Here is a 25,117-nt window from a genome sequence, read left to right as displayed (position 1 = left end):
CCCACGCAGGCAGATGCCCACGCGGATAGGGGTGATGCCCACGCAGGCAGATGCCCACACGGATAGGGGAGATGCCCACAGAGGCAGGTGCCCACATGGATAGGGGAGATGCCCACGCAGGCAGGTGCCCACGCAGGTAGGGGTGATGCCCACAGAGGCAGATGCCCATGCGGATAGGGGAGATGCATACGGAGGCAGATGCCGACACGGGTAGGGGGAATGCCCACACAGGCAGATGCCCACACGGGTGGGGGTGATGCCCACGCAGGCAGATGCCCACTCGGGTAGGGGAGATGCCCACGCAGGCAGCGGAAGTGCACACACAACTCCAAGGGACAAGCTGGGACTGGACGCGAGACGCCCTGGCTCGCTGGGACGAGGTGCTGGCACAGCACCAGCAGCCACATTTCGGGGCCGCCACCATCCCTGCATCACCTCCCCTCCACGGGCTGTGCCCGCGGCGTGGGGCTCCGTCCACGGCTGAGAGGGGACAAGTTTTTGGCACTGGGAGAGGGGAATATGTTTAATGTTGTAAATACAGAACAGACCCCGTGAGAAGGGCCAGGAGGACCCCGCGCCTCCCCGGCATGGTCTGCGCTCGCACCCCGCCGTGCCAGGCTTCAAGACGGGGCTGGAGGGGGGGGGGGGGGGGGGGGAGGGGAGAAGATGCATCTTTTGCAGCAGAATAATCCAACGGGAACTTTTGCACCCGTTTTCCACAGCATCCCGAGTCCCCAGGTCCCGCCGCCTCCAGCCAACCGACCCACCCACGGCTGCTTTTTCCGTGGGGCCTCGGCCGGGACGCTGGATGCTACAGCGTGGGGAACCGCTCCGCTGTGCATTTTAAATGCCACTCGCTGAAGCTTTTTTCCAGGCAGCGCCCGGCCTCATCCTGCCCTTGCATTGCTCCGTCTCTCCCTGCCCGGCTCGGACCCGCTCAGACCAGTAGCCATACTGGGTTACCAGTGGAAAAGGCTGGGAGTCCTTTAGCGAGATCCTGGGAGGGATTTGCACGGAGGACGGTTACGCGGCAGCTCTGCTGCTTTGGCTTGGACATCCCGGACCGAATAACCGCTCAAGAGAGAGCGGACCCCGGGCACAGCGTACGTGGTGACAGATCTCGGCGCGAGACTCTTCAGCGCGTGGGTGGTTGTTGTGATCCCCGCTGGCAGCCTCAAGGTCTCCAAAAAAAAAAAAAAAAAAAAAAAAAAAAAAATGCCTTTTCTGCCTCCGAGTGCTCGCGGGCGAAGCGGAGGATGGGAGGAAAGATCGCTGTCCCCATCCTGCACCACCGCTGGGGGGTTTGCCCAAGGCCACGCAGGGAGATCCGGTCTCCCCGGGCCCACGTGAGGTGGCCCCGAGGAGTGACAGCCCGGCGTGACCCCCAAAGTCCCCGGGGTGCCTGATCTACAGAGGACGCAGGAGTGCGTCAAGGACGCATACTCAAACTGCTCGTATCCAGCTGACATTTCTCATCACTTTGCTGGTTGGAGTTTATTTAAATATATATATATTTAATTATTTTTTTTTTAAATAGAAAAAAAAAAAAAGGGATTTATTTCAAAACTAAAAGATCCTTTTGGCAGAACCCCCTTTCTTTTTAGCCAAAAGCCCCAGCGCAAGCACTCCCAGGACCCCTGGGCCGTGCTCCAGGTCTGCTCCTCTGCCCTCCCTGGCCGCAGGCTCGGGGCCACCCCCCCTCCAGTACAAATCGCCTCCCACTTTCCAGCACCTCTGTGTCCCCTTCTCCCCCCCACCAGGCTGGGCCCTGTGGGACTGGGCAGGGCAGGGGGGTCCCTGTGGTCCCCCGAGCCCCCGGCTCTTGGTGGGGTGCGCAGGGGAAGGGCAGGGGCTCCTGGAGACCCCCCAGTCCCCGGGGTCTTGGTGATGGGGTGCTCAGGGGCTGCTGGAGACACCCCAATCCCCAGGGTCCTGGTGGTGGGGTGCTCAGGGGAATGGTAGGGGCTCCTGGAGACACCCTGATGCCCAGGGGCTTGGTGGGGTGCTCAGGGCTCCTGGAGCCCCCCCAATCCATGGGGTCCTGGTGGGGTGCTCAGCGCTCCTGGACCCCCCCCAATCCATGGAGTCCTGGTGGGGTGCTCAGGGCTCCTGGAGACCCTCCAGTCCATGGGGTCCTGGTGGGGTGCTCAGGGCTCCTGGAGACCCTCCAGTCCATGGGGTCCTGGTGGGGTGCTCAGGGCTCCTGAAGCCCCCCCAACCCCTGGGGTCCTGGTGGGGTGCACAGGGCTCCTGGAGACCCCCCAGTCCATGGGGTCCTGGTGGGGTGCTCAGGGCTCCTGGAGACCCCCCAATCCATGGGGTCCTGGTGGGGTGCTCAGGGCTCCTGGAGACCCCCCAGTCCATGGGGTCCTGGTGGGGTGCTCAGGGCTCCTGAAGCCCCCCCAACCCCTGGGGTCCTGGTGGGGTGCACAGGGCTCCTGGAGACCCCCCAGTCCATGGGGTCCTGGTGGGGTGCTCAGGGCTCCTGGAGACCCCCCAGTCCATGGGGTCCTGGTGGGGTGCTCAGGGCTCCTGGAGCCCCCCCAATCCATGGGGTCCTGGTGGGGTGCTCAGGGCTCCTGGAGACCCCCCCAATCCATGGAGTCCTGGTGGGGTGCTCAGGGCTCCTGAAGCCCCCCCAACCCCTGGGGTCCTGGTGGGGTGCACAGGGCTCCTGGAGACCCCCCAGTCCATGGGGTCCTGGTGGGGTGCTCAGGGCTCCTGGAGACCCCCCAGTCCATGGGGTCCTGGTGGGGTGCTCAGGGCTCCTGGAGACCCCCCAGTCCATGGGGTCCTGGTGGGGTGCTCAGGGCTCCTGGAGACCCCCCAGTCCATGGGGTCCTGGTGGGGTGCTCAGGGCTCCTGGAGCCCCCCCAATCCATGGGGTCCTGGTGGGGTGCTCAGGGCTCCTGGAGACCCCCCCAATCCATGGAGTCCTGGTGGGGTGCTCAGGGCTCCTGAAGCCCCCCCAACCCCTGGGGTCCTGGTGGGGTGCACAGGGCTCCTGGAGACCCCCCAGTCCATGGGGTCCTGGTGGGGTGCTCAGGGCTCCTGGAGACCCCCCCAATCCATGGAGTCCTGGTGGGGTGCTCAGGGCTCCTGAAGCCCCCCCAACCCCTGGGGTCCTGGTGGGGTGCACAGGGCTCCTGGAGACCCCCCAGTCCATGGGGTCCTGGTGGGGTGCTCAGGGCTCCTGGAGACCCCCCAGTCCATGGGGTCCTGGTGGGGTGCTCAGGGCTCCTGGAGACCCCCCAGTCCATGGGGTCCTGGTGGGGTGCTCACGGCTCCTGGAGCCCCCCAGTCCATGGGGTCCTGCTGGGGTGCTCAGGGCTCCTGGACCCTCCCCGACGCGCGGCTCTGCGGTCACACGGGTCCGCGCAGCGCTCCCACCGAACGGGGGGTGTCGCGGAGGTGGGGGGGAAGGGGGGGGCTGCGGAGCGGCTCCCCCCCCAACCCGCCGGGATGGTCAGGCCGGGGTGGGGGGTGGGGGATCCCGGTGCCGAGGGCGGAGGGGGAGGTCGCTCGGCCCGTGGGACCCCGGGGAGGGGCCGAGCCGTGTCCCGGCCCCGCTGCCGGTGCCGCCGTCAGCCCGCTCGGGGGCGGGGCGCGCCCAGCCCGGCGCGGCGGCGGCGGCGGCGCCGAGCCCGTCCCGTCCCGTCCCGCCCCGTCGCGTCCCGTTCCGAGCACCGCCGCGGAGCCGCCGCCGGACTGCGGCCGCGATGGCTTCGCTCCGCCGCGCCGCCGCATGAAGGTGCGCGGAGCCGGAACGGTCGGGGAGGCGGCGCGGCGGGACCCGGGAGGAGCCCCGGCAGCCCGGAGCCGGCAGGGAACGCGGCGAATCGGGCTGGAATCGGGGATCGGTGTTGCTCGCCCTCCCCCCTCCCCACCACCGCCGCCCCCCCCCGGCGGGGGAGCCGGAGCGGAGGGTAACCGGCTCTCGGTGCTCCTCAAGAAGATGCACTTGTTCCGGAGCTCCAGCTACGAGATCCGGCTGGAGGGCGAGGGGGGCAGCCTGCCCCGCATCCAGGGCATCCGCTGGGTGAGTGCGGGCTGGGCGGGACGGCGGGGGGACCCCGCCACCACCGAGAGCCCCCGGAGACAGACCGCGGGCCAAAGAAGCCCTTTTGCTGCCAGCTTTCCACCCTCGCCACCCCTCCTTGTACCTTCATCACGCCTCCTTGCCCCCTCGCCACCCCTTCTTGCCCCCGCGCCATCCCCTCCTTGCCCCCGCGCCATCCCCTCCTTGCCCCCGCGCCATCCCCTCCTTGCCCCCTTGCCACCCCTCCTTGACCCCTCGCCACCCCTCCTTGGCTCCTTGCCACCCCTCCTTGCTCCCTCGCCACCCCTCCTTGCTCCCTCGCCACCCCTCCTTGCCCCCTCGCCACCCCTCCTTGCCCCCTCGCCACCCCTCCTTGCCCCCTCGCCACCCCTCCTTGCCCTCTCGCCACCCCTCCTTGCCCCCTCGCCACCCCTCCTTGCCCCCTCGCCACCCCTCCTTGCCCCCTCGCCACCCCTCCTTGCCCCCCTCACCAGCTCTCCTTGCCCCAGGGAATGGATCCCAAAACAAGGAACCCCCTTTGCTGCCAACTTTCCCCTCTCACCGTCCCTCCTTGCCCTGGGGGACAGACCCCGAGCCAAGGAACCCACTTTGCTGCCAGCTTGCCCCTCTCCCCATCCGTCCCGGCACCAAGGGACGGACCCCGAGCCAAGGAGCCCCCTTCGCTGCCAACTTTCCCCCCTTGCCACCCCTCCTTGCCCCCTCACCATCCCTTCTTGCCCCCCTCACCAGCTCTCCTTGCCCCGGGGAATGGACCCCAAAACAAGGAAACCCCTTCGCTGCCAGCTCGTCCCTCTCCCCATCCCTCTTCTCCCTTCTCCCCATCCCTCTTCTCCCTTCTCCCCATCCCTCTTCTCCCCTCTCCCCATCCCTCTTCTCCCTTCTCCCCATCCCTCTTCTCCCCTCTCCCCATCCCTCCTCTCCCCTCTCCCCATCCCTCCTCTCCCCTCTCCCCATCCCTCCTCTCCCCTCTCCCCACCCCTCCTCTCCCCTCTCCCCATCCCTCCTCTCCCCTCTCCCCACCCCTCCTCTCCCCTCTCCCCATCCCTCTTCTCCCCTCTCCCCACCCCTCTCCCCATCCCTCCTCTCCCCTCTCCCCATCCCTCTCCCCATCCCTCCTCTCCCCTCTCCCCATCCCTCTCCCCACCCCTCCTCTCCCCCATCCCTCTCCCCATCCCTCCTCTCCCCATCCCTCCTTGCACTGGGGCTGCTCTTGGCTGAGGACGGGCTTCAGCGAAGCCACTTCAAGGGCCAAGCAGGTCCCCTCCCCGGCTCATCGCCGTCCCCAGCCCCGTTTTCTGCGCAGGGCTTTGCAGGACAGCCCTGGCCTTTCCGCGCCGTCCCGGCTGGCCTGGCAGCGGGCTTGCGATCCGTGACCGCGTTTACGGGCTGGGAGTGTAGGTGCGCAGGGAGCGCGGCGTGCAGGGAGCCAGGCCAGGCGTGCAGGGAGCGCGTTTCTGCGCCCGCCTGCCCCGAGCCCTTCTCCGGGCAGAACTGGCAGCCAGGCGTGAAATGAGCCCGGTGCTATTGTGTTCCGGCGCGCGGCGGCCGGGCAGCGCACCCCAACCCCGAAGCGTGTGAACAGGAAAGACCTTCCCCCCGCAGCCCTACGGCGCAACGGGGTTCAAAACGTTCCCTTCTCCCCCAGGTCAGGCCGTTTCTACGGGAGAAACTCGTCTCTTGGCAGCGGGACGGTGCTCAGCATCGCGTCCTCCCTCCCCGGGTCCGTGTTGTCCCCCATCCAGGAGCTGCTGGGGGTCCCTGGGGTGCGGAAGGTCCCCGCTCTTGGCCTTTTTCTGTCCCCTTTGGGCTGGGAGGTGACCCCGGAGCCTGTTCACCTGCGCCGGCTGAGCTTCCTCGCCTTCCCCTTCCCACGCTGCTTGACCCGAGACAAAAGTTTTTCAGGAAAAAAGTGAAATGACTTTAAGGGAACAACCCCCCTTTTCGGCATTTCTGTGCAGCGCACGGTCTCCTTCATAAAAATAGGGAAGCTTTCCTCTCTTTTTTTTTTTCCCATTCTTCCTGATTTTTTTCCTCCCAGAACTTTTAGGAACTTAATTTTGGGGAGGTTTGTTGAAGTGGCGGAAAGGCAGGGAGGTGGGGAAGGCAGCGGGCTGGAGCGTTACCGTGCCGAACCCGCCGGACTGGGATAAATCTGACAAAATCTGGCAGCGCGGTGGCACGTGCGAGAGTGTCCCCTCCCCGAGTGGCTCCGCCGCGCGTGGGGACAACCACCGGCCGTTTGAGGGGAGCGGATCTGATCTCGGCAGGGAAAAGGGGTGTTTCCCCCCCCCCCCCCAGTTTTTGCAGGTGCTCCCAGCGCCTCCCAGTTCCTCGGGGCAGGCACGGGAGAGGGGGACGGCGGGGAACCGGCTGGCCGTGCCTTGGAGCAACAACGTTGTCCCCATCGCTGCAAGCCCACGGCTCCTGGAGACTCCTCCTCACGCGGCGACTCCGTCTCATCCATCCCGGGAACCCGTATTCCGGATCCCGGTACCGGCAAATCCCTCCCAGCTCTGCTTCTTGCCGCAAAGCTCCAACCCGGGCTCCCCTTCCCTGGCACCAGCGGGACATCGCAGCCCGGCGTCCCCGAGCAGCTCCGTCCTTCGCCCTTCCCGGAGTTCAAGTGCCATCGCGTCAGCTCTCACCGCGTCCCCGGAGAGGACGGAAGGGACAGACGAGGCTCCCGGAGGGTGGGGAAGGGGGGGGGGGGGGGCTGGCGAGCCCCTGGCTGGCTGCCGTGCCTTTGGAGCCTGCGGATGGGCGAGGACTTTCTCCGGAGCCGTAAAGCCTGAAATAACTCCTGTTGTTTTTCCTCGGGATCCCAAACAAAAGCGGCGCGCGAGCGCGGAATGGTCTCTGCCGGCCTTGGCCAGCCGCCCGCCGGTGCCGGATTTCTGGATACAGGCAGGATCTGAGCGCCCGCGCGTCCCGTAAGCAGGAAGATGGAAAGAGGCAACTCCTTAGGAAGCCGTTGGGAGACGGCGGCCGCGATGCTGTGACAATCAGGCAGGGGGTGAGGGTGGGGAGGGCATCCTGTAGGTCCGGACCCGGGAGCTGAGGAGCAAAGGATGCATCGGGAAGGGTTTTTTGGGGCCGGCCGTGAAATTTTTGCATGTGGTTCAGAGCCGGTCTGGCAAGGAGGAAACCCCAGGAGGGAGAAATCACCCGGAGCGCTCACCCGTGGGCAGGGTTTTTGCCAGTCTCCTCCGGTGTCCTTGTGACCAGGACCACGGGGCGTCCTGGCTCCCTGCCTGAAGGACAGACCTGATTTACGGGGTGATGGCAAAGGCTGTTTGGGGACCGGAGGGGTCGGCGCTCGCACCCGAGGGGATGCCATCGACCTCCGGGTCCCACGGGAGGTAGCTCCGCTCTCCCGCCGCGGTCCGGCTCCTATTTGCAAACATTTGCTCTGCAGTTGCCGGCGCGTTTCCTGTTCCACGGGGCGGTCACGAGGCTCAGGAAAGTTTGCAGAGTGAGTAAGTCACGGCGTCCCAGCCTCCGTGGCAGCGTGGCCAGGTCAGGATTGTCCCCAGGGACCCACTGCCTTCCCGGAGCCTCTTGTTTTCCATCTGCTCCCCGAATCATCTCCTAAGCCAGTTGCAAACTGTTTGGGGGCAGGTTGGTGGCTCGGGACATCCCGGCCTGTCCGGAGGAGGATGGGAAAACGCGGGAGCAGCCTGAACCGGGCAGGATTTGGGAGGGGGGAGCAGGCGGCGTCGGGGCAGAGCACCCATCCCCGCACCCGCCTCCATCACCCCGCTGCCTGGGCCAGGAGGTGTCAGGGCTCTTCGGCTCCCCCTCGGCTCCTGGCAGGTGATTTTTGTCCTTGAATTCATTTGCCAAGAAGGCTTCTGCAGCTAATTACTCCTGCCCTTGGCTTCCTTAATTGAGGCTTTCACCTGGACCGTCCCTCCGGCTGGGGTTGCCCAAACCTTCCCCACCAGAGCCAGCAGATCCGTGGAGGATCGGGCCCAGAAAACGCCGCGTTTCCAGCGCCCGCCGCCTCCACCACCAGCCCGGAGGAACGCTGCGGACCCCTCATCAGCCAGAAATAAATGAGGGGGAAGGACACCGAAAAACCTTCCCCTGGAGGTGAAGACGCCCCGAGGAAGGATGGCCCTCACCCCGTCTCAAAGGGCATTAACTGCCTCGGCCGGGGCAGCGCGTGGAGAACAGGTCTGACGGGTGCTCTCGCCTTCCCCCGCCTGCGATTTGTGCAGCACACGCCGATGAAAAGGTGGTTTATTCAGGGAACCCTCAGCCCTCTGGGCAGCGCCTTGGGTGGGAGCACGGCCGCTGGTTGCACTGGGGTGAGGGCTGCAGGCTGGGGTGGGCAATGCCTCGTCCCTTCCTCCCTCTGCTTTTCCCTGGAGCATCCTGAGAAGGTCAACGTGGGCCGGCTATGGGCGATCGCAGCCCAGGAAGCCAACCGCATCCCGGGCTGAATCAGGAGAAGCGTGGCCAGCAGGGCGAGGGGGGGATTGCGCCCCTCTGCTCCGCTCTGGGGAGACCCCCCCGCAGTGCCACCTCCAGCTCTGGAGCCCCCAACACAGGAAAGACATAGACCTGTTGGAGAGGGGCCAGAGGAGGCCCCGGAGCTGCTGGGAGGGCTGGAGCCCCTCTGCTGGGAGGACAGGCTGGGAGAGGTGGGGGGGTCAGCCTGGAGAAGAGAAGGCTGCGGGGAGACCTCCGAGCCCCTTCCAGCGCTTAAAGGGGCTCCAGGAGAGCTGGGGGGGGACTCAATCAGGGAGGGGAGCCACGGGATGAGGGGGAATGGTTTTACACCAAAAGAGGGGAGATTTAGGTGAGATATTTGGGAGAAATTGTTGAGTGTGAGGGCGGTGAGCCCCTGGCGCAGGTTGCCCTGAGAAGCTGTTGCTGCCCCATCCCTGGAGGTGTTCAAGGCCGGGTTGGACGGGGCTGGGAGCACCCTGGGCTGGGGGGAGGTGTCCCTGCCTGGGGCAGGGGGGGGGAACTGGATGATCCTCAAGGACCCTTCCAACCAAAGCCATTCTCTGATTCTGTGATCCCCTCCCTGAGAGGAGAAAAAATGAAAGCAAGGATTAAAAATCACCTGCCGCTGGGGGATAACCAGAGGGACGAGTGGTCGTGGAGAAGCTGAGGACCCAGCAGGGATCGGCATCGCTCCCGGCGGAGCCGAACCCGGTTCCGCGTTGTGCCATGGCAGTTGGCAGCCGGTCCATCGCAGTCAGCGGGGACCCGGCTCAGACCGGAGACTGTCCCCAGCTATTCCCGACGGTGTGATGACAGATCGCGCCAGGAGCTCCCTGAGCCATTTCGGGATCCCCGAGCTATTTTAGGATCGGTAAATGGCATAGACATCAAAGAGGAACCGGTTTAGAAAACGGCCTCGGATCAACTCATCACGTGCGGATTTAAGTTAAATAGAGTAAAAAACTTGGTGGGTGACCGGGGTTTTCCGTCCCCAAAGGGTGCGTTTTTCTCCTTTAGGCGAAGGGAGCACTGAATTGCCGGTGGACCGGGTGTGCCGTGGATCAGTGAGGTTTCCTATTTTGCTCTCTTCCTACTGACACCCATCCCACCATTTGCATTTTTTTTTTTCTTACAGCTGTCGCGGCCCGAGTTCACATTTTCGGTCGCTGCCGCGGGCTCCTGCTTGAGCTCAGAGCCTCTGACCGCGAGCGAAGGAAAATTGAGTTTGTTTTCTTCTAATATGCCTTATTTTGGGCATGTCTGTGTTGAATTTTACCCGCTGCCGTTTCCCCAGCACATGCTGGGTGACTTTCTGCCTCGCTGCTCCGTCGTTTCCGGCATCTCCCTTAAAACCCTTTGGAAAAACAGCTTCATATTCGCCGGCTCCTTGGCACCGTGGGAAGCGCGAGGTTACACATCACCCGCAGCAATTCGGCTGTTTTGCTGCCGAGCTCCTCTCGGCACCTGGAACCGCCGCGTCCCGCTGGTCCGTTACTGCTGATTTTTCAGGATTTATTGCCGAAAGTTTTTCTGGCCCTGCTGTGATTTGAGACCCGTCCCCGCACACGTTGCCCGCAGGGACGGGTTCGGGCGCGCGCTCCTCGCGGCTCTCTCGTCCTCTGCAAAGCGCTCTCGCTCCCCGTCACGTGCCGTGGGACAGGTTGGCCACGGCTCCTGTCCTTGGTGTCCTCTGCGAGCTGATCCTCCGGCTCTCCAAGGCTTTCTTGGGCCATGCCCGTGACCCGCCGGAGTTTGGGATCTTTTCCATCCTCTTTGTTTGGACCCGGCTTCAAAGCTGGAGGAAAAACCACTGGGCTTTGGACACCTCTCCCTCCCCTGGGGCTGTTCCAGCTTCTCCGGGTCTTTCTGAAGTCCTTCTCCTCCAGCGGCGAGCTCCGCGTCTCGAACACCGCGGCTTTGATCCCTGTTTGCAAGGATTTTACTTTTAACTTCCTTCTTTTATCTCCCGGCTCCCTCATTTGAATGCACTTCCCTTTCTGAAGTTAAACAGAACCGCGGGAGGGGTTTTTTTTTTTGCAGGGGTGGTGGGGGGGTGTCAGGTCCCCGGGTGCACACGTGGGGCCGGTGGGACACGGTGGGACGAGCGTGATGCTTGGAGCCAGATCCAAGCTCGTTTTCCCATTGGGACGTCACAGCTCGCTGCTCGGTGAAGCACCCGGAGAGTTCACCATGGGGGAAGCCCTCCCGTTGCACGCTGGGCGCGGGGCCGTGAGGGTTAGGGGGCTGCAAGGGAAAAGGGGGGTGGATATATATCCCCCAAAAAACTGCGGGAATTACGGAGATGCAGGAGAAAATAGGCAGGATTCTGGTTGCAAACATCGGAGGGGGCTGTTTTCAGCAAGGACGGGGCAGAGCGAAGGCTTTGCCGTGGTTTTAGGAGATGGGTGCTGGGGAGCGCGCGGGGATGCTCGTCTGGTTGAAGAGCTGAGGCTGAACTGTGCCTTGGGGGAGGCAGGAGCCCCCCCCCCTCCCCGGGGTGAAGGGGGCGACGGCAGAGCCCCCGCGGCCACCAACCGTGACGGGTGGTGTTCCTCAAGGGTCGGTACTGGGACTGGTACTATTTAACATCTTGCTTGGTGACATGGATGGTGGGATGGAGGGCGCCCTCAGCAAGTTTGGCGATGGCACCAAGCTGTGTGGAGCGGTCAACACGCTGGAGAGGAGGGATGCCATCCAGAGGGGCCGGGACAGGCTGGAGAGGTGGGCCCATGCCAACCTCATGAAGCTCAACAAGGCCAAGTGCAAGGTCCTGTACATGGGTTGGGGCAATCCCAGCACAACTCCAGGCTGGGCGGGGAATGGCGGGAGAGCAGCCCTGAGGAGAAGGCCCTGGGGGTGCTGATGGATGAGAAGCTCAACATGAGCCAGAGTGTGCGATCGCAGCCCAAAGGCCGACCGCATCCCGGGCTGCATCAGGAGTGTGGCCAGCAGGGCGAGGGGGGGGTTGTGCCCCTCTGCTGCGCTCTGGGGAGACCCCCCCGCAGTGCCGCCTCCAGCTCGGGGGGTCCCCACAGCAGAAGGCTCCGGAGCTGCTGGAGCGGGGCCAGAGGAGGCCCCGGAGATGCTGGGAGGGCTGGAGCCCCTCTGCTGGGAGGACAGGCTGGGAGAGGTGGGGGGGTCAGCCTGGAGAAGAGAAGGCTGCGGGGAGACCTCCGAGCCCCTTCCAGTGCCTAAAGGGGCTCCAGGAGAGCTGGGGGGGGACTCAATCAGGGAGGGGAGCCATGGGACGAGGGGGAACGGTTTGACACTGGAAGAGGGGAGATTTAGATGGAATATTGTGAAGAAATTGTTGAGTGTGAGGGTGGTGAGCCCCTGGCGCAGGGTGCCCCGAGAAGCTGTGGCTGCCCCATCCCTGGAGGTGTTCAAGGCCGGGTTGGACGGGGCTTGGGGCAACCTGGGCTGGGGGGAGGTGTCCCTGCCCAGGGCAGGGGGGTGGGACTGGATGGTCTTTAAGGCCCCTTCCAACCCAAACCATTCTGTGATTCTATGATTCTAACCCCCTTCTTTTTGGTTTTCCAGACTCCACTTTTGGACACTGAATCCACCCTGGACTATGGACACAGCCTTACCCAGGTGGGTGGGCTGGGAACACCCACAAGGCCATGAGTTTGGGGAGGGGGGGAGATGGCAAAACATGTTTTGAAGGCTGTGAGGGGTGGGGGGCCGGAGCCCCCCTGTGCCGTGGGGTCCTTGGCTCAGCTCTGGGCTGCCCCATCCCTTGGGCTCGGCCCTTCCCAGGGGTGGGTGATGGAGATCCCATGGTTGACCATGCAAGGTGTCAGCGCAGTCAGGGTCCGTGCCTCACCGTCCCTCCCCCTCCCGGCTTCCCCTCCAAAGGTATAACATCCCTTTCTACCTTCAGGCGTCCTCGGAGAAGATCTGGCGAGCCGGGAAGCTCCTCTTCATCCACCTCACCAGCACCCGCCCCGGCCTCATCCGGGACCATAAGCACCATCTGCGGCATCACAGGTGGGACAGCCGGCACCATGCCACGCCGGGGGACACCGCGGGCTGCTGAGGACCCCGGCAGCCCTCCGAGGAGGGCAGGACTTCTCCTGCCCATCCCAGGCAGGGGCTCACCTGGGGTGCCGGGCGTTGCAGCCCTGTTTTGGGGACGATTCTCACAGTCGGTGGCCTTGCAGGCAGTGCTGCTCGGGGAAGGAGCTGGTGGACTGGCTGCTGAGCGCCGGGCTCGCCATCCAGACGCGCAGCCAGGCCATCGGCATCTGCCAGGTGCTGGTGGACGGAGGTGTCCTGACGCACGGTGAGGGCAGGCGGTGGCAGCCGGGGGTCTCCCATGGGCGCACGTGGCACCCCGTGGGTCTCCCGTGGGCGCACGGCCGAGCTCATGGCACTCTTCCCCCCACCCCCCCCCCCCCACCCCCGCAGTGAAGCAGGAGTGGCATTTCCAGGACAAGGATACCCAGTTTTACCGCTTTGCCGAGCTGGAGCTGAGCCCCGAGCCCGGCGCCGGGCTCCGGGATGCGGAGGAGCTGCTGGAAGCAGTGGCCTTCCTGGCCCAGCTGGGTCCCGACGCGCTGCTCACCATGGCCCTGCGTAAGCCGTGAGTCACCGTGAGCACCCCACAGGGACCGGGGGGCTCGTTTCAACCCCGGGGTCTGGAGTACCAAAGGGGCTGAGGTGGATGGGGCGACCCGAGCATCCCTTCCACGGCTCTCAGAGCGTGTTGAAAGAGGCTGCCCGACCTCCAGGTTGTGCCCGGAGAGGGGTGTCTGCGCCCCGGGAGGTGGTGGGGAGAGGGGATACGGATGGCCGCTCACCCCCCGCTCCCCTCCCAGGCCTGCCCAGCGCACGGAGGACGAGCTGGAGCTCATATTTGAGGAGCTCCTCCACATCAAAGCCGTGGCTCATCTCTCCAACTCGGTGAGCGCGGCTGTGCCCTGCTTCCCCCGCCGTACGTGTGTGTGTGTCCCCAAACCGCTCCCGGTCCCCAAATCCACCTACATCCCATCGCTTCCCATCCGGCCCTCTGCGAGCACCCTTGGGCTCCTTTCCCGCCCTGTCCCCTGTGCCCACGCGTGTCCCCTCCTCGCTGGGGTGACCCCGACGGCGGTCGCCTCTTGCCGCAGGTGAAGCGGGAGCTGGCGGCTGTGCTGATGTTCGAGTCGCACCAGAGAGCAGGCACCGTGCGTGAGTATCGTGTGCCCCAGGAGCCGTGCAGGGCTGCCCCGGTCCCCCAGGAGAGAGTCCCCAGGCCGGGGAGGACGGCTGAAGTCTTTACCATCAATACGGATGCTCCTGCTGGCTCTTGGTGGACCAGGGATGGGGGGGACTGGGGCGCTCGCCGCGTTCGCCTGGGCTGGGGGCTCAGGATGGGGAGGTTGGAGAGGGATGCTCGGGGGGTCCCCCTCTTCCACTGCTAGATGGCCCCGTTTCCCCCTGCAGTCTTCAGCCAAGGAGATAAAGGCACGTCGTGGTACATCATCTGGAAGGGCTCGGTGAACGTGGTCACCCACGGCAAGGTAGGTGCGTCCCTGCGCAGGGGGGTTCTCCAGACACCCCATGTCACTGTCCCGCAGTGGGGGAGAGGGCTTCTACCCCTCCATCCCTCACCCTCCATGTCCCCTCCCCCCGCCCAGGGCTTGGTGGCCACCCTGCATGAAGGGGACGACTTTGGGCAGCTGGCGCTGGTGAACGACGCGCCCCGTGCGGCCACCATCATCCTGCGAGAGGACAACTGCCACTTCCTCCGGGTGGACAAGCAGGACTTCAACCACATCCTCAAGGTGGGCAGGAGGCTCGTGGGGCGCTGGGTCCCAGCGGGGACACACCGTGCACCCTCCATGGTGGCACTTCTCTGCGTGCCAATATGGGGGTTTGGGGTGCAACCAGCCAGCCAGGAGTCCCCTGATGGAGCCGAGCTGGGCTGATGGCTGGTTTTTCGCTCCAGGACGTGGAGGCCAACACCATGCGCCTGAAGGAGCACGGGAAGGTGGTGCTCGTCCTACAGAAGAACCTGCAGGGTGGCAGCAACCAGCCAGCCGCAGCACGGAGCAGCAGGTGACAGCAGCCTGTCCTTGTCCCTCCCTGCAGCCATGCCGGCGGTGCTGCCTCTCCCCCTGCCTCCTCTGCCGCTCTCTGGCATCTCTTGGAGGAGTCTGCTGGGGGGACAGGGATGCCAGGCCATGCTGAGCAGCTGTGTCAAGTGGCCCGGTGGCTTGGTGTGGTGGCCCTGCCCACAGCTGGGGTTGCCGCATCCTTCCCTGATGGGCCCGGTGCTCTGCCCACCAGGTACTTCGTGATGGCTGGGACGCCGGAGAAGATCCTGGAGCATCTGTTGGAGTTCATGAGGCTCGACGCCACGCTCTACGACCCCATGGGTAGGTGGGGGGTCTTCCCTCTGCTCTGGGAACCACGTCCCCGAACCACCCTGAGATGGGCAAGGGGACCAGCATGGAGTGAGGCTGCCTCATTCATAAAATCATAGCATCATAGAATGGTTTGGGTTGGAAGGAAACTTCAAGATCATCTCCTTCCACCCCCTTCCCTGGGCAGGGACACCTCCCCCCAGCCCAGGGTGCTCCCAGCCCCGTCCAACCCGGCCTTGAGCACCTCCAGGGATGGGGCAGCCACAGCTTCTCGGGGCAACCTACGCCAGGGGCTCACCGCCCTCACACTCAACAATTTCTCCCCAATATCTCACCTAAATCTCCCCTCTTCCAGTGTCAAACCATTCCCCCTCATCCCATCACTCCCCTCCCTGATCAGGAGTCCCCCCCTGGCTCTTCTGGAGCCCCTTTAGGCACTGGAAGGGGCTCTCAGGTCTCCCCGGAGCCTTCTCTTCTCCAGGCTGAACCCCCCCACCTCTCCCAGCCTGTCCTCCCAGCAGAGGGGCTCCAGCCCTCCCAGCATCTCCGGGGGCTCCTCTGGCCCCGCTCCAACAGCTCCGGGGCCTTCTGCTGTGGGGACCCCCCGAGCTGGAGGCGGCACTGCGGGGGGGTCTCCCCAGAGCGCAGCAGAGGGGCACAATCCCCCCCTCGCCCTGCTGGCCACGCTGCCGGGGATGCAGCCCGGGATGTGGTTGGCCTTTGGGCTGCGATCGCGCATTGCCGGCTCATGTTGAGCTTCTCATCAATCAGTAATTTATGGTGTTCAACCCCAAAAGCTGCTCCTCTCACCCTAAAATCCCCCATTGGGGCTGGGAAAGGGAGGCAGCCCCGGGACAGGGAGCGTCTCCTCTCTCCTCTCCCGCATCTCTCCATCTCCCTCTGCCTTCGGAGAGGAGCAAAACCGGGCGAGACGGGAACCAGGAGGTGTCCCCAGCGGGTAAAAAATCAGAGCTGCCGAGCTGGCGTCATCGGCGGCTGCCTTGGGGTTAACTCCCTGCGAGTTTAATGTTCGTCCGGTCCCCCCCCCAAAGCCTGCAGCTCTGCCAATTTAGGTGTGGTGTTGGGGGATATGGTGTAGGGGAGAACTTTGTAGAGTAGGGTAAGTGGTTGGACTCGATGATCCCAAGGGTCTCTTCCAACCTCGACAATTCTATGATTCTAAAAAAAATGACCCGCAATGAACACGGTCACCGTGGTGGGGGGACACCACGGGCCAACCCCACGCAAGGCACGGGTGACCCTTTGCCGGCCAGTTGCACCGCTTGGCTGTGACCACCCTCTCCCCAACTCGCTGGACACGGGGAAGGGGGAATGATGGTGACCCGGTCTCTTCCAGATACCCTTCTGGGGGATTTCCTGCTGACTTACACCGTGTTCATGCCGACCTCGCAGCTCTGCAGGGCTCTGCTGCACCAATATCCTTCTACGGCTGGAGTTGGGGAGGGGACCGGGCTCCATCCTACTCCCCGCACCCCCCACCAGGGGCCAGCACACCCAGTTTGCTCCCCGTCACCCCAGTGGGACCTCAGGGGTTGGCCAGGGAAGCCCCGAATCCCCCAGGCTCTTGGGCACAGGGCGCATCCCCATCTCCATCCTTTCCTGGGTGCACACCTATGGGGGTCCCTGCCTGCTCCCCGCCACCCGTGCTGGTGCCCTTAACTGGTCCCAGTTTCCGTGCGGAGCCGCTGGAGGGCTCAGAACAGGAGAAGGCCACCTACTCCTTGCACAAGCGCCGGAAGATCCTGCGGCTGGTGAGCCAGTGGGTGCTGCTCTACGGGCGGCTGCTGCAGGGGGACCGCAGCACCACGGCTCTGCTGCAGGTACCGGGAGCAGCGGGGGAGGCTTTGGGGTGTCCCCAGAGATGGGGGAGATGGGGGGGGGGGAAGTCTGGTGGCAGCCACTCGGTGCTGATTGCTGGGTACCTTCCTGCCGCAGAACCTCGCGGACCTGGCGAGCCAGGACCCCCGCCTGGGCGGGTTGGGCCAGGAGCAAGCGCAGGACCGCCGGCGGCCCCGAGCGTGAGTCCCCCAGGGAAGGAGGGGTGTCCCCATTCAAAACAGACCCTGGCTCTGTCCCTAGTGCCACCGTGTCCCGTACCCCTCATGCCCCGCCGGGGCATACGGCACTTTTCATGGGGCTGAGCTTTTGGCCAGCAAAGCCACAACTGGGGGGATGCCAGCAGCTCTCGGGCCACCTTGTCCCCAGGGGTGGGGTGGGGTGGGGTCCCAGCCCCAGGGAGGGTTTCAAACGCCACCGGGACTCCCCGCTTCCCGGTGGGGCAGGGATGCTCGGGGGGCTTGGTGGTGACCTGCGTCCTGAGGGCTGCAGGACCCGGTTCTGTCCCCAGCGCCGATGTGGGCTGGCGGGGCTCTAACACCACTTTTATCCTCTCTCTGCAGGTTGGAGAACGGAGACGGCAGCGTTTCTCCCCAGCCCAAGGTAGGGGTGGCCCTGGGGGGAGGGGGGGTTACCAGGGTGAGGGTGATGGAGACTTGGGTCACCCCTGCCCTTTGGGGACCCCCAGCAGGAGGGGTGGCCGGGGCGGGGGGGTGGCATCCTCCCCACTCTCTCCCACCTTAACCGCAGGCTCGGAGCTCAGGGAACTGGCTCGCAAGCCAGGAGGAAGCGATTTTGAACAGCGGCTGTGCCTTAAGAGCCCAGGACAAAGGTACGGTCACGCACAGCGGGGACTGTCCCCTCCCTGCTGGCTGGGACGCTAAAGCCCTCTCCCGCCGCCACCACCCCGTAGTGCCCTACGAGATCTACAGACCGGACCACTCGTGCCTGATCACGGTGCTGCCCGTCAACGCCTCGGTGCGGGACATCCTGCGGTCCCTCGCCCCCCGGCTGGGCCGGGACAGGGAGCACATCCTAGTGAAGGTGAATTCGGCCGGAGGTGAGCGGGCTCTCCCGGCGATGCCACCGCGCCGTGGTGGCAATTGCCCCGTGCCCAACCGGGATCCGGCCCCTTCTCCATCCCAGCGCCGACCGTCTTTCTTCTCTCCCACAGATAAAGTGGGGCTGCAGCTGGACGCCGTGGGGGTGTTCACGGCGCTGGGGCTCAACGAGAGGCTCTTTGCCGTGAGCGTGGAGGAGCTGGGCAGCCTGGTGAGCACGGGGTGGGGGAGCCCTCGGGGATGGGCAGCACCGGGCTGGCTCCCCAGGCGAGATTTGGGGCTGTGGTGCCTCCATAGCAGCTCAGGGTTGGGGGTATCCATCGCAGGATGGGGCTGGCGTTGCCTTCCCTGCTGCGGTGGCTAATGGCCGGAGGGGTCGGGCATCCTCTCTTCTGTGCACAGACCCCCCACCCTGAGCAGCTGGGCCCCCACGTCGGCTCCTCAGAGACCCTGGACCTCATCAGCTCCAAGGACCTGGCCAGCCACCTCACCGACTATGACTGGAACCTCTTCAAGAGCATCCACCAGGCAAGGCCAGCACCCGGAGCGGGGCGGGAGATGCTTCCGAGGTGGCTTTCGGGGACACCCCCTCAGCCGCCACGTTGGGCTTTGCAGGTGGAAATGATCCACTACATCGTCGGGCCGCAGAAGTTCCACGACGTGACCACGGCCAACCTGGAGCGGGTCATGCGGCGCTTCAATGAGCTGCAGTACTGGGTGGCCACGGAGCTGTGCCTCTGCCCCGAGGTGGGCCGGCGAGCCCAGCTCCTCCGCAAGTTCATCAAGCTGGCCGCACAGTGAGTGCCTCGCCGCCCGCGTCCCGCTCCTGCCCGGACGGAGCCGGTGGTGGCCTCTGTCCTGACTCTGTCCTCGCCTGCAGCCTCAAGGAGCAGAAGAACCTGAATTCCTTCTTCGCGGTGATGTTTGGTGTGAGCAACACGGCCGTCAGCCGCCTGGCCAAGACCTGGGAGGTAGCCACCGTTGGGCTGCTACCAGCCCTGCGAGGTCCCTCGGCGGCTGCAGTGATGGGTCTGGGTCCCCTGGCTTGGGCAAGGGTGGTCTGGGCGCTGGGGTCCAGGCAGACCCTGCACCCAGAAGCTCTGTGCAAGAGGGATGCTATGGGGCAGGGAGCGCGGTTCCCGCCGGGCAGGGGACCAGGATCGGCCCCTGGGTCTGGTTAGACCCAACCAGGGGCCAAAGTCCCCCTCACCGAGGTGACAACGGGCTCCAAGCCGGTTCACGGGCAGCCAGAGCAGGAGGTCACAGAACCCACAGGGGTGCGGTGGGGCAGGTGGAGAGCAGGAGGAGCTGGGGGGTCTCTGGGGGTGGGAGAGTTGGGGTGGTGGCAACAATGACCCTCTCTGGGGGTGGCAGAGCCAGTGTGGTGGCAACAGTGACCCTCTCTGGGGGTCTTTGGGGGTGGGAGACCTGGGGTGGTGGCACCAGTGACCCTCTCTGGGGGCCTCTGGGGGTGGAAGAGCCAGGGTTCCACTGATGGTGACCCTCTCTGGGGTTCTCTGGGGGAGGGAGAACTGGGGTGGTGACAACAATGACCCTCTCTGAGGGTATCTGGGGGTGGGAGAGCCGGGCTGGTGGCACCGGTGATCCTCTCTGGGTGTGGGAGAGTTGGGTTGGTTTCACCAGTGACCCTCTCTGGGGGAGGGAGAGTTGGGTTGGTGACAACAATGACCCTCTCTATGGGTGGGAGAGCTGGGATGGTGGCAACGGTGACCCTGTCTGGGGGTCTCTGTGGGTGGGAGAGCTGGGATGGTGGCAACGGTGACCCTGTCTGGGGGTCTCTGTGGGTGGGAGAGCTGGGATGGTGGCACTGGTGACCCTCTCTGGGGGTCTCTGGGGGTGGAAGAGCCAGGGTTCCACTGATGGTGACCCTCTCTGGGGTTCTCTGGGGGAGGGAGAACTGGGGTGGTGGCAATAGTGACCCGGTCTGGGGGTCTCTGTGGGTGGAAGAGCCAGGGTTCCACTGATGGTGACCCTCTCTGGGGTTCTCTGGGGGAGGGAGAACTGGGGTGGTGACAACAATGACCTTCTCTGAGGGTATCTGGGGGTGGGAGAGGCGGGCTGGTGGCACCGGTGACCCTCTCTGGGTGTCTCTGGGGGTGGAAGAGCCAGGGTTCCACTGATGGTGACCCTCTCTGGGGTTCTCTGGGGGAGGGAGAACTGGGGTGGTGACAACAATGACCTTCTCTGAGGGTATCTGGGGGTGGGAGAGCCGGGCTGGTGGCACCGGTGACCCTCTCTGGGTGTGGGAGAGTTGGGTTGGTTTCACCAGTGACCCTCTCTGGGGGAGGGAGAGTTGGGTTGGTGACAACAATGACCCTCTCTATGGGTGGGAGAGCTGGGATGGTGGCAACGGTGACCCTGTCTGGGGGTCTCTGTGGGTGGGAGAGCTGGGATGGTGGCACTGGTGACCCTCTCTGGGGGTCTCTGGGGGTGGAAGAGCCAGGGTTCCACTGATGGTGACCCTCTCTGGGGTTCTCTGGGGGAGGGAGAACTGGGGTGGTGGCAATAGTGACCCGGTCTGGGGGTCTCTGTGGGTGGAAGAGCCAGGGTTCCACTGATGGTGACCCTCTCTGGGGTTCTCTGGGGGAGGGAGAACTGGGGTGGTGACAACAATGACCTTCTCTGAGGGTATCTGGGGGTGGGAGAGCCGGGCTGGTGGTACCGGTGACCCTCTCTGGGTGTGGGAGAGTTGGGTTGGTTGCACCAGTGACCCTCTCTGGGGGAGGGAGAGTTGGGTTGGTGACAACAATGACCCTCTCTGTGGGTGGGAGAGCTGGGATGGTGGCAACGGTGACCCTGTCTGGGGGTCTCTGTGGGTGGGAGAGCTGGGATGGTGGCAACGATGACCCTCTCTCTGCGCAGAGACTGCCCCACAAGATCCGAAAGCTGCACTCGGCGCTGGAGCGGATGCTGGTGAGCGCGGCCCCTTCCCACCCCGCATCCCCCTTCCCAAAAGGTGGAAGGTCACAGGGATGCTATGGAGGTGCTGCCTCCACCCCTCCACCCCCGCACCCGGGGCAGACAGCGGCCAGGGCTGTGTCCCCTGCCCTGCCCTGAGGTCCCGCTCCGTCCCCAGGACCCGTCGTGGAACCACAGGGTCTATCGCCTGGCCGTCGCCAAGCTGAGCCCCCCCATCATCCCCTTCGTGCCCCTCCTCCTCAAAGGTGGGTACCTCGGCTTGGGAGCTGTGGGGCTTTTGCTGGGGGTGCGGGTGGGAATGGGATGGACCGGGGTGGCGGGGACCCCTTTTGGATGCATCCAGCCCTTCCCAGGGATCTGATCCCCAAATTTCCCCCCGCAGACATGACGTTCATCCACGAGGGCAATCGCACGCTGGCCGAGAACCTCATCAACTTCGAGAAGATGGTGAGTGGGGCGGGTTGGCTCCTTGGGGACCCCCACCTCGGGGGACCCGCTTGTCCCCCCATCCCCTGGGCTGCAGATCCAGAGCATCCCTGTGGCGTTAGCGCAGCTCCCCCCACCCCGGCAGTCGGGACCCCCCCCCACCGGCCGTCCCATCGCAGGGGGGCACGGGGCAACCGCAGCCGCCGCTGAAGCCGGAGGGGACTGTGTTTTACCAGCCTGGGAGCAAAGTGGGGCCAGGTGACAGCAAGTGACCTTTGTGCATTGCCCACAGCACATGATGGCAAAGACCGTGCGTGTCCTGCAGCGCTGCCGGGGCCACGCGCATGGTGAGTGCTCCCGGGTGGGGGCGAGGATGGGGCCGGGGACCAACGCTCCTCTGGGGACGGGGCTGAGCTCCTGCTCTCTCTCCGCATCCAGCTCCGCTTTCCCCGCTGCGAAATCGCTCCCCGCACCGGCCGGAGGATCCCAAAGCCGTCAGGATCTCCACGTGTACGTCTGGGGTTCATCCGTCCGGCCCCCCCAAGCCCTGCGCTGGGGGACCCCCACCCCTCGGGGACAGCCCGGGGGAGCGTGCACCCGCCATCCGTGGGCCGGGGGTCCTGTGGGGACATCCCGGGAGCATCAGGCTGGCTACAGCGGGTGAAAGCCGGTCCGGATGCTGTTGATGCCTGGGAGGACTCAGGGATGGAGGCTGAGCTCCCTCTCCAGAGGGGTGCAAGCCTCGGGTCGCTCCTTCAGCTCCAGCGCATTCCTGGAGGTGATGGAGGGGATCACTGAGCTGAGGGAGAGCTGATGGAGGGGATACGTGAGCCGAGAGGGAGAGGCGATGGAGGGGGATCCATGAGCAGAGGGAGAGAGGTGATGGAGGAAGAATTTCAATGAGCCAAATAAGAGGCAATAGAAGGGGATCGATAAGCCAAGCTGGAGGTGATGGAGAGGTTCAATGGGCTGAGCTGGAGATGGCGGAGGGGATCACTGAGCTGAGGGAGAGGTGATGAAGGGGATCCGTGAGCTGCGGGAGAAGTGATGGAGGGGGAATTACAATGAGCTGAGCAAGAGGCGATGGAGGGGATGAGTGAGCCAAGCTGGAGGTGATGGAGAGGTTCAATGGGCTGAACTGGAGATGACGGAGCGGATCACTGAGCCAAGCCAGCAGCAGTGGAAGCAGATCCGTGACTGAGGCGAGAGGCAGCGAAGGGGGATCCGTGGGATGAGCCGGCGGCAATGGAGAGGGTTGGCAAGCTGAGCCGGAGGCGATGGAGGGGGATCGGTGAGGCCGTCCGGAGGCAGGAGCCCAGCCCTGATTTCGGCTCTCCCCGGCAGGCTCGGAGCAGTCCCTGAGCGTGCGGAGCCCCGTCTCCACCTGGGCGTACCTGCAGCACCTGAAAGCCATCGACAGCCAGAAGGAGCTGCTGCGGCTCTCCCATGACCTGGAGTCCTGATGGGGCCGGAGGGGGGCCCGGAGCAGGGATGCGGCAGCCCGTCTGCCGGCGGCGGGGGCAGCCCCGTGGCTCTGCTGCCGGTACCACCGGGCACGGGGCTGCGCTGGAGCCGGCCAAGAGCAGTCTCTGCTCGGCCGTGCCGCCAGCCACGGGTGCCAGGTCCGGCACGGCGAGGCAGCCGGGAGCCCGCGGTGGCTGCGGGCAGGCGAGGGCCACGGACAGCGGAGTGAGCAATAGAGGTATTTTTGTATGCAAGGCTGCACTCCCCTTTCTTCTCCGTGCAGCAGCCTGGATTCACTCCCTGCACCGGCTAGGCGGGAGGATGGAGCCCTGGGTGTCCCCCCCAATGCTGCCTGTCCGGGGGGTGCTGGGCTGAAAGATGCCCCTTCCTCCCGGAGCGAATCGAGCCGGAGCATCCCTACGAGCAGGGAACACCACGTCGCTCTCCATCGGGGTGAAGACGCCCAGGCTGAGCTCAGGGGCTGGCTCGTGCTGCTGTGCTGCCCCACGGATCCTGGGGGCAGCCCCAGAGGGGACCTCTGCCCGCGTGTCCCATGGGAGGTGCTGGCTGCGTCCCCTGTCCCACCCTCTGGAAGCTGCCTGACCCCAGCAGCCACGGGGGAAGTATCTTCATCCCCCCCAGGGCTGTTGGGGCTTAAACCAGCCGGTGCTGCCAAACCTGGGGCTAACCCCAGCCTCCTCCGTGCCTCAGTTTCCCCACATGGATGGGGGCAGGAATAGCCACGTAGTGCCGTGGTGCGGAGGCAGGACAGCATCCGTCATGGAAGGAAGCTGTGGTGGCCTCTTGCTGGAGATGGTGATCTGCTCTGGCTGGTCCCAACCCCTGACCAGTTGCTGCTGGGCTGCGAGCAGAGGTTTGGGGGAGATGTCTTCGAAGGAGGCAGAGCTGATGGACCCCAGGGGTAGGGGACCCTCATCCCTCCCCCCAGAGCATCTCTGTATGCGCACGGAGCAGTTGTAGCAATGACCTTCCCCACGCTCTGGATGAAGCCGCGGTGTTCAGGGGGGAGATCGGAGCCCCTCAAAGCTCCCACGTTCGCAGGGTACCGGCACGGGGGAGGCTCGTAGCCCCTGGCCCCAAGCCAGGACACCGCGAAGCCACAGCACAGAGCTGCAAGTCAAAGCCCCCTCCCCGCCCCCCCCCCCCGGCCTCTCCCCGAGTCCAGCGGGACCAGGGTACCGCTGCATTAATTGCTCTTCACGATATCGCCGTGCAGATGAATGGGTTGCTTAAAATAAAAGTCCCCATCACACTTCAACGTTTCAAGCGATGCAGCCACCTACGGGGTGGGATGCGGCTCCCTGGCAGCTCCCAGCACCACGTCCATCCCAGGACCCCCATGTCGTCCGTCCTGTCTCTCCCCCCCCACCCCAGTGTAAAGCTTGGCTTTGTGGTTGTCTGCAAGGCAGCGGGTGGCCGTGCTCGATGGGGACCAGGTTTTGGCAGAAGGCATCTCGCGGGTCTCTAACTCCAGCCCCAGCGTGCTGGGACAAAGCAGAGAAGCAATGGTGAATCCTTGGACCCAAATCGGGTAGCCCAGACCGCCTGTGGTCACCTTTTCCAGGATCTTTGCCCTGAAGGACCAAAGGAGCCTCTAAATGAAAGAGCTCACGGGTGGGGAAGGAAGGGTTAAACCCAGAGCTGCACGTTTTCCAGATGTTTCGGGGCCTGCAGATTACCTTCAGTCCGCATGCCGGCCGGGTCGAGGGATGTGTCTCGGGGATTTCCCTTCCGCGGCTGCAGGCGGGATGCTGGCCCGCTTGGCTGGCTTGGCTGGAGAAATCTCTGCCGGAGTGGAAAAATTGACCCTTGTCTGGTTTTCCCGGTGCAGGTTGTGAAGAGCATCCCGTTGGGGAGCTCACCGCAGTCCGTGCGCCTCCACAAGCTGTGTTTGCCCTAGGAGCATGAGCATCACCGTCCAGCCCCACCAGCAGTTCCCGTGGAGCTGCTGAAGCCCCATGACATGCCGAGGGTGAGGGAAAACCTGGAGAAACCGTCTGGAAAAGGGCAATGAGTCCCAGGGGGATGCAGAGAGGAGGATGGCAGGAGGGGATGGGGGTGAAGCTGAGGGTCGGGCAGTCCTACTCATAGAAAACACTGGAAGTTTGCCTCCTTGGGCAAGGTCATGGACACCACTGAAATCATGCATACCCCATGCACCGGTACAGGTCAGGGGGTGACCTGCTGGAGAGCAGCTCTGGGGAAAGGGACCTGGGAGTCCTGGGGGCCAACAGGATGGCTACGAGCCAGCAATGTGCCCTGGTGGCCAAGAAGGCCAATGGCATCCTCGGGGGCATCAAGAAGAGTGTGGCCAGCAGGTGGAGGGGGGTCATCCTCCCCCTCTGCTCTGCCCCGGTGAGGCCACATCTGGAGTGCTGTGTCCAGTTCGGGGCTCCCCGGGTCGAGAAGGACCGGGAACTGCTGGAGAGGGTCCAGCAAAGGGCTACAGAGATGATTAGGATGGGACCAGTTTTCTTTCAGTG

At 64.7% G+C, this 25,117-nt stretch overlaps 1 protein-coding gene across 4 annotated transcripts; it reads left to right on the top strand.

Annotated features, from left to right (window-relative positions):
- Positions 1–3,653: 3,653 nt before the first annotated feature.
- Positions 3,654–23,881, top strand: RAPGEF3 (Rap guanine nucleotide exchange factor 3). Of its 4 annotated transcripts, none has more exons than XM_082496315.1 (27): positions 3,662–4,039; positions 12,056–12,109; positions 12,399–12,505; positions 12,679–12,800; positions 12,926–13,100; positions 13,336–13,420; positions 13,627–13,687; positions 13,943–14,019; positions 14,137–14,283; positions 14,448–14,557; positions 14,789–14,877; positions 16,223–16,301; positions 16,556–16,706; positions 16,822–16,904; positions 17,286–17,325; positions 17,473–17,554; positions 17,636–17,782; positions 17,897–17,994; positions 18,186–18,311; positions 18,399–18,580; positions 18,664–18,754; positions 20,667–20,717; positions 20,881–20,968; positions 21,106–21,170; positions 21,442–21,496; positions 21,588–21,659; positions 22,494–23,881. In XM_082496315.1, the coding sequence occupies exons 1-27, from the start codon at positions 3,746–3,748 to the stop codon at positions 22,610–22,612; spliced, it is 2,850 nt and encodes a 949-aa protein (XP_082352441.1). In that variant the 5' UTR covers positions 3,662–3,745; the 3' UTR covers positions 22,613–23,881. The 4 variants fall into 4 exon arrangements, 2 of the variants coding, with proteins under 2 accessions (XP_082352441.1, XP_082352440.1); XM_082496314.1 differs by having other exon boundaries at positions 12,664–12,800; XR_014270096.1 differs by lacking the exon at positions 22,494–23,881 and having other exon boundaries at positions 3,654–4,039; positions 12,664–12,800; positions 21,386–21,496.
- The last annotated feature ends 1,236 nt before the right edge of the window (positions 23,882–25,117 follow it).

This window comes from Vanellus vanellus (assembly GCF_965231255.1).
Source record: "Vanellus vanellus genome assembly, chromosome: 28".
In the NCBI taxonomy this organism is placed as follows: Eukaryota; Metazoa; Chordata; class Aves; order Charadriiformes; family Charadriidae; genus Vanellus; species Vanellus vanellus.
The sequence above is the reverse complement of the archived record's forward strand: the minus strand, read 5'-3'. Positions and strand labels throughout refer to the sequence as shown.

Bases quoted from the DNA above. Each gene is read 5' to 3' on its own strand.
- RAPGEF3 (XM_082496314.1), top strand. From the start codon at position 3,746: ATGAAGGTGCGCGGAGCCGGAACGGTCGGGGAGGCGGCGCGGCGGGAC. The intron at 14,878-16,222 runs GTAGGTGGGGGG...GGTCTCTTCCAG, and splicing joins CACGCTCTACGACCCCATGG to ATACCCTTCTGGGGGATTTC. The intron at 17,326-17,472 runs GTAGGGGTGGCC...CCTTAACCGCAG, and splicing joins GCGTTTCTCCCCAGCCCAAG to GCTCGGAGCTCAGGGAACTG.